Source organism: Octopus sinensis, unplaced genomic scaffold (assembly GCF_006345805.1).
Source record: "Octopus sinensis unplaced genomic scaffold, ASM634580v1 Contig13757, whole genome shotgun sequence".
Taxonomy (NCBI): Eukaryota; Metazoa; Mollusca; class Cephalopoda; order Octopoda; family Octopodidae; genus Octopus; species Octopus sinensis.
Window position 1 is genome coordinate 74,268 of NW_021833039.1, and position 7,690 is coordinate 81,957.

General features: G+C 45.5%; 2 protein-coding genes and 1 long non-coding RNA gene across 3 annotated transcripts; 1 reads left to right on the forward strand and 2 right to left on the reverse strand.

Moving 5' to 3' along the window:
• The first annotated feature begins 579 nt into the window (after positions 1–579).
• On the forward strand, positions 580–915 carry LOC115229869. Its single transcript, XR_003883366.2, has 3 exons — positions 580–631; positions 662–689; positions 721–915. It is a non-coding gene; the product is annotated as an uncharacterized LOC115229869 (long non-coding RNA).
• Positions 916–1,259: 344 nt separating this feature from the next.
• On the reverse strand, positions 1,260–2,063 carry LOC115229875 (ELAV-like protein 2). Its single transcript, XM_029800144.1, has one exon. The coding sequence runs from the start codon at positions 2,061–2,063 to the stop codon at positions 1,260–1,262; it is 804 nt and encodes a 267-aa protein (XP_029656004.1).
• A 3,879-nt stretch (positions 2,064–5,942) lies between these two features.
• LOC115229876 lies at positions 5,943–6,773 on the reverse strand. The gene is made up of 3 exons (XM_036499368.1): positions 6,580–6,773; positions 6,297–6,496; positions 5,943–6,054 (listed from the first exon to the last, which is right to left on the reverse strand). The coding sequence occupies exons 2-3, from the start codon at positions 6,443–6,445 to the stop codon at positions 5,943–5,945; spliced, it is 261 nt and encodes an 86-aa protein (XP_036355261.1). The 5' UTR covers positions 6,446–6,496; positions 6,580–6,773.
• Positions 6,774–7,690: the final 917 nt, after the last annotated feature.

The window sequence follows — 7,690 nt, forward strand, 5'->3', positions numbered from 1 at the left end:
TTACTATTGCGAAGAATCAATACCGCTTTCGATTATTTCAAGTATAACAACTAATAAATTATATTTATAAATATTACTTTATACACTCGACGGCGATGACTCTGTCAATCCAATAATCAATGCAGATACGAATAGTCCGCAGGGAATATATGTTCTCCACAAATAACAATCAGTATAGCCGGTGTTCTAATCAGTCGAAATTAGGAGTTCATTATTGAACTATCATAAAGTTCCCACATAGGCAACACATGGATCACATTTATCCGCAGCTGTGTGCTATACCCCTGCTGTCTTTTACTGCGTTGAAAGTATTTTGAGATAACAGTAAATTGTTCGTGGATGTCCTTTGTCGTCTTTGTGATTTAATTCCAATGCCCAGTTAGCACATGTGCCCAAATAAACGCCAAGGAGCTTTGGTCGTGTCCATAGTTAAGTGTCTACTGTTGCAGGTATAATGAGTTTAAAAATTACAATTAGTTGTATCTTATTTTAGTTCAATAAACATTTTGTAATTTTATCGAGGTAAACCCTAATAAATGTATGAAATAGACTTGAATAAAGTAATACGTTGCGTCTAAATATGGATAATGTGTGCTGTTACGAATCACTCATGTCTCGACTCGTCCGAACTGTGAATCCTTGAATTCCTTAAATTCTTTAGTTGAGGTCTCAAGAGGGAGCTCAGGATGGTAATTATTTGTCGACATTTGATATGTGTAGTTGACAAAAATGTACTGACAACAGGAATCACAGTACTAATTATCATATTCTGCATTTTCGCACTGTTCCGAACAATCTCTCGGACATCCGGCAAATCCTCATCTGTATCGTAACTGATGTTATTTTAGCGGAGGGACGGTCCCTCGGAGGACGGACTGGCTCTGTAGATAACAAATAACCGGACACTAACCCAATTAATAATTATGTCTCTCTCTTCTTGTTTGACCGAGCTGTTAGTCGATAATCAATATGCTATGTTTGCCCTCACACTAAACTGAGAGGACTGTCCAATAAGTCACCATCCTCCGACAGTCCTATAGTGGTGTGAATAATATTAAATATAGTAATGAGCATAAAGTATGTGCTATTTATTACGACGGAAATCACTTTTGAAGGACACATTCAATGTCTTACCCTCTGAGGCACCCATCAAATGGAAGGTGAGTACATCCTCCGTGTCCTCGGCAGTCCTATGTGAATAATAATAAATATGGCAATAGTAATAAGCATAACGATCAATGTAAAAGGTAATATATGTGCTATTTATTACGACGGAAATCACTTTTGAAGGACACATTCAATGTCTTACCCTCTGAGGCACCCATCTTGGACATGTTCAGGGCGGCCACGGCAGCACAGGCCTCCTCGTATTTCACAAAGTTGACAAAACCAATACTACTCGCCCAGGTGGTGTTGCCTGGGAGGGAATTGACCGAGGCAATGGCCCCGAACCGAGAAAAGAGTTGGTACAAGTGGAGATTAGTAGATCCTGGGATTAGGTTGGACACATAGACACAGTGGTGTTGCACAGGGGGCACATTCCGGGCAACAGGACTATACCGAAAGTAGTCATAGTGGGAGTAGGGGAGGAAGCCAGTGGTCACTTTGACGGAGGACTGTCGGGCATATCGCACAATTATGTGTTTGTCAGTGCCTGGGAGTACTTGTTTGCAGTTGAGCACGGCAATGGCCGACTCTGCACACACAGGGTGGTAGAACATGACCATTCCACTGCACTTGGACATGCCGTGGGCGTCCACCAACAGTTTGAGGGACTGCACAGGCCCGAATGTCTCGAAAAGCATCTTCAAATTGTTTTCCATGAACGAGGGCGGCAGGTTCTGCACGTACAAATTCCGCAGTTCAGTCTTGCCCGTCTGACAGCGAGAGAAGCTGACGTGGATGGCCTTTTGGTCGACGACATGCCCGTCGAGTGTGTCGATGGCCTTCTGGGACTGTTCCTGTGTGCCGTAGGAAATGAATCCGTAGCAGAGGGAGGTGCCACACGACTGGTCCATCATCAGTCGACAGTTGGTGACCTGAGTGAGGGGGAGGCCGTACATTGGGGACTGTCGTGAAGAGGGAGAATAACGATTCGGGGGTGATTGAGGGGGCCAGGTTGCTGACAATCAGTTCGCACTTGTCCACTACGAGTGTGTGGGGGAAATGCCCAATGGACTGCTGAGGGGGGAGAGGGGGATTCATGTACCCGTTTCTCGCATTTGTTTCTACATTGTAGGGCTGGATAACAACAACCAACAAAACTCATGTCAATTATATAATTAATTCAATTTATTTAAACAACTGATTACAACTCAAAACCTGCACAATAAAAAGTATTACAGTCCTCCGATATATAACTCTCCTTCGACCTGACTGGCCCACTCAGAATAGAACTGGACCTGACATAGTCCTGTCTGTCAATCCCCACTTCCTTCCTCACCACTCCGCCCCTCAGCCTGCCAATAAACAGACTGGCACAACCGGGCATACTCCCTCTGATTGAGCACCACACATTTCTTCCCGAATTTGTCCAGACTAATGTCCATGTCCTCTCCTGTGGCCAGCAGCCACCCTTCTCGACAGTCCTTATACTTGAGGACGGTCACCATCCACCGGCCATACTCGTCCAGCCAGAACCCCACGACATGCACAACCTCCCCCTCCCCACAACTGAAAGTGTCATTCGAGGCCAATTCGACGGGACTGTCCCCCGCTGACCGAACTCGACTGAACCAGACATCCCGGGCAACCTCCCGACCGGACTGCAATACAACCAGGAATGAGTACTGCGAGGACACATCGGAAGGGGGCTCCCTTGTGCACGCCCACCCACGTATGAGTTGGGATTACATTCGGAGGGTCTGTCCGTTCACCACACACAATACTCGCTGGACGGATTACCACCGTCGTGTTCGTCGTCGGTTTCGCTTTCTTTGAGGGGACAGTCCGATCCAGCACTGTTGATTGCAGTCCTTCTTTTCCTGGTCTTTTTCGCTTCTCTGAGGATTTCGCGTGGGTCTTCTTTGTGGGAGGACCAGTCTCCTTGGTCGACGTTGGTTGTTCTCTGATGGACGCATCTCCCACTTGGACGACAACTGATGTCTTGAGTGGAGTGGACTAGGGGGATATTGGGTGGTCATACTGATTTCATTTGTGTGATTTCGAGTGGTTTATCTACCATTTGTGCACAATTGGGGAACCATTTATATAAATTGATTTTAGAGGACGAGTCGAGTACACATTGGAGAGAGTAACAGTCCCGTTCTCCTGGTAGTTGATTGATACTTTATTTATCTTAATCTTTTTAACGACTGTTCGCATGTTGGACAACAAGACGCAACCAAAAACAACAATTTATAACACGTAATTTATTTATTAGGAACAAAAACAACGTCATAACCATAATTAACTATTTCAGGTGATCCCAGCCTCTTTTAAAAACCTTCGCATCTTTTCTGTGTGTTCTACAGCGCATTGTCTAAGAGGGCGGGGATCCCGAACTTTTTTCCTGAGGTCTCCACCGTTTTCTTTCACGATTTCTTCTAGTCCATTTGGTTGAATTTTGTTCCCTGTGACATTCGCTAGGAGGTTTACAATCTCCATTTGAATATTGTCGATTTTTTCGACATTTGAATATGCTAGATTGCTTCCCCATACTGTACATCCGTAACCAATTGTCGGTTTAATGTATTGGGTGTATAGAGACTCTAATCCGTAAGTTCCTTTGGCGTCTTCCAAGTTTCCAAGAAATGCTTTAAAAGGTTTAATTTCGTCAACACGTTTTCGGTATGGGGAGTAAAGGTTAGAAAGGTGTCAAAGGTGATCCCAGTATCTTTAGAGTTTTATTTGGAGGAATTGATTTCCCTTCCATGGTCACATTTATCGACTAATTCCTCAGTCTTTTGTTAGTTGTGAAAAAGGTTAGCTCAGACTTTTCCGGGCTTGCTTTCAACAGATTGGCATTGAGCCATATACACAGGTTATTTATATTTTTCTGTAATCTTCTTGTAGCTTCGCTGACACATATATCCCTCGAACAAGAATCCTCGGGATCCAGGTTCTTTCCGACCCATCTCTCTGCTTTGTGTCGCTTCGAAAGTTTGGGAGATTCATTTTGGATCACATATATCCGCACACCAACCTGGTTTCGCCCATCTCACTCCACCTCTACGCACCTAACAAAACTAACGGACTTTATTGCGGATGGTTTTAATGACAACAAACCTCCACTTCGCACAATTCTGGCCACGATCGACATTGCAGAAGCCTTCGACAAGACTTCCCGTCATGTTCTTTCAAACAATATTACAGCGACGAACATTCCCCCAATGATTCAAAAATGGCTCAAGTCGTTCATATCCGGCAGACTGGGTCGCACTTTGTTCATGTCGATACTTACCGAATGGAGTCCCGCAAGGATCGGCTCTCTCCCCGGTCTCGTTTAACCTCCACCTGAGCAGTTTGCCTAAGCTGGAAGACACTTTGATCCTGTCTTATGCTGCTGATTTGATCTTGGCGGCTAGAAACAAGAACATTTCAACTGCTTCCACAGGCCTACAAACTCATCTGGATTTATTGAAGTCTTGGCTTGTAACCAACCACCCTCTCCTTCCAAGTCCAGTGTTACGTTCTTCACCAGTGACCGTCGCCAGCTAGACCAGCATCCAGAGTTGAAAATCTTTGGAGAACGCCTCCCCATCTCAAAAACTGATCTACGACCAACCTCTTACCTTCTCCCCTCATGTTGACCACATAATCAAAAAAGTAAACAAAAAGAGGAATGCCTTCCGTGCAGTGGCCGGATCCTCCTTCGGTCAAGACAAAGAAACGCTAAGAATAATCTACAAACAATATGTCAGGACCTCCCTTAACTACGCTAGCCTCACTTGGGGCTCCTCTCTTTCATCCAGCAACATTCAAAAACTCCAAAGGATCCAAAATGGTGCTTTCCGATCAATTGCCGGATGCATGTTATTCACTCCTTCCGACCATCTCCACTGGAAACCACCATTCTCCCTGTGGAAGATCACCTTCGCATCCGGAACCTGCAATTCCTCAGTGCGGTCATGGAATCAGACCATGTCATTTCCTCACCCATACAAAAACAGCCGTTTCAGTCATTGCAAACCATTTCAGTCCACAGAGAACTATGAAAATGTCTTAGAAAAATATATTATCAAAATAAAGGTCAGTCAAATCAGGCTTTGGCATGTCTGGTTGGCTGTAGAAAGTGTCGTCGGCCATGCGCATTTTATTGGTTTGGATGGAGTAGTCCAACTGGAATGTGAATGAGCACACACCTTGTCCTTCTCTCTGTCGAGGAGCACTCTGCACTCGTGCGGCCCCATGTCCTGGTTCTTGAACAGCACATCCGAGACGACGGTCTGGTTGGCCAGCAAGTAGTGGTGGTTCTGCATGGTGTCCCACAAAGACGTCAACTGCCCCAACTGCTCACTCAACACAGAGTGGTTGAAGGACATGAGGTTGTCCTTATACCGCCTCTTCTCCCGGGACTTCCTGGCAGCCTGGTTGGGCAGGGGGGAGTACTTCGTTGTTCTTCATCCTCTTCTCCCGGTAGTCCCTGTCTGTGTGTTCGGGCACGTCCTCCTGTTTGCAGAAGGTGTCACTCGAGTCGAGGAAATAGGGCCATTCGGGGAGTTGTGGGTACTGCAGAAAGTGACTGTCGTGTGGCCAAAGGGGGTAGTCCTCGGTCTCCTGTGTGATGGGGAAGTAGAAGGAGTCGTCAAAGGAATAACGGGAATTGATTCCGTCATCTTCCATGACCTAAACATATTCGAATAACAGTCATCACTACTAAATGAACATTAATAATAATAAAACTACTCTGTGGTGGAGTGGACGACACTACGGCTATATATATGACAGAGTTATGCAATTATCGATCACACACGCCACATGACACACCCAACAAACACACTTTATTGGCAATAGTAACCCAGTCGGGACTCGTAGAAGGAGATGACCGTCTGCGGACACCGAGCATTCGCCACCGACACAGGAATCAGGTCGTAGAGGGGAGTACTCGACTTCCTGCACAATCGACAGGGTTGGATACCACTTCATCAGGAACATTGGCCTTCCCTCTATTTTCTGCAGTTCGACAATCCTCTCGGGGAGAAGGCCTCGATTAAAACCCGTCTCCCCCTCCAGTCCAGTGGGACTCACTTCCACAAGTCTCCTCACACTTGAACTGGCCGACTTTGCTTTTTTGGCCCGCTTAATCTGTTTGCATTTATTTTCATATTTTTTGATGAGGTTAGGGGAGAACATGCCACATTCCGCCTCCCACGTGTTTTTGTCGCTGAAATGACATTGCGGAATACCTGGGGAGCCCCTTCCACTTGACCAAATAGTGGGTGATGCCGTTGACCACCTTCTTATCCTTAATGCTTTCCACCTCAAAAGTGTCTGTCGGCGACATGATTTATACGAATATATTAACAACAATACAAGTCAGTTTGAATAACTTGTACTATTAAAAATATTAATTTTGATTTATCTTAAATTAATTAGTTTAATAAACAAAGACTGATTATTTTGCTCGAACATGTTTACCTGTGTCATTTCCCGCACTCTGTCCTCCACAGGAATCACTCAACTTAAACACGTGGCCATTGCAGTGCCCTCCCCCCAACAAATCGGGAGTATTCTCCACCACCTCCTCTCACTGACCACCCCCCTCTTCACTGTAATATTCCACTCCCTCACCCCAGCCAGTCACTTCGCAGAGAGTAAAAGTCTGCTTTAACAACTCGTTAAACACACAAGTCGAGGTTGGTTTGCCCACTGATTCCAGTTCATTTGTCCACTGGGCGACGACAGTCCAATATCTCGGTTTGTCCAGCAGAAAAAGGGACTCCATCACATTTGCCTGGGCGTATTTCTCTCTTGGTGACTCGAAGGTTCCCAGTCTGGACGAGTTTGTCACCAGACTGAGAAATAATGGCGTGAGGACGATATCACGGAAGCCCTTCATTGGGGCTCACGGAAGTAGAGTTATTTTCCTCCACCCAAAGGATTGCCACGGTGTTCTCATAGAACTGGAAGAAAATTAAAAATAATTAATATTTTAATTATATTTATTCAAATAATATTTCTTTATCACGTGCACAACCAGATGATTCACCTTAATCAACTTTTTGCGGGATTGCCTCCCACAGAGAGCACAGTGGAGGAAATAGAGGAACACATCAAATCATTTATTGCACTCAACCAGAGCACGTACTCTCTTGTGGTATTCGTAGAGACCTCGTCGAGGCAGTAAAGGAATGTGTCTGTGAGTTCATCACACATAACTATTCCACCAGGCCTAAAGAGGCACCCCCATTCCCCATCAAAGTAAAAGACCACATTTATAGCCCAGATTGACTCACATTCAATGGAAGCCCTCCTATGTTCAAACGGAGAGAACCTCACTCCAGGATATAATTTTCCCGCCCTCTCAGTGGCCTATTTGTTGGTGAACCAGCCATCCCAGTCGACTGTAATGCACATCCCTAAGAGTAGAGAATGATGTTGTGGAGACTGCGAGTGCTCGTTCTCCTCCAAAGCACTCTCTCTGAACTGTCCCCCCTCTTGAAGGACAAATGCCTCCACTTGGTCGACTCAAGTGAGTGTCTGTGTAATGCCCAGTCACCCACTCCCCCGAATATCCCTGTTTCATGTC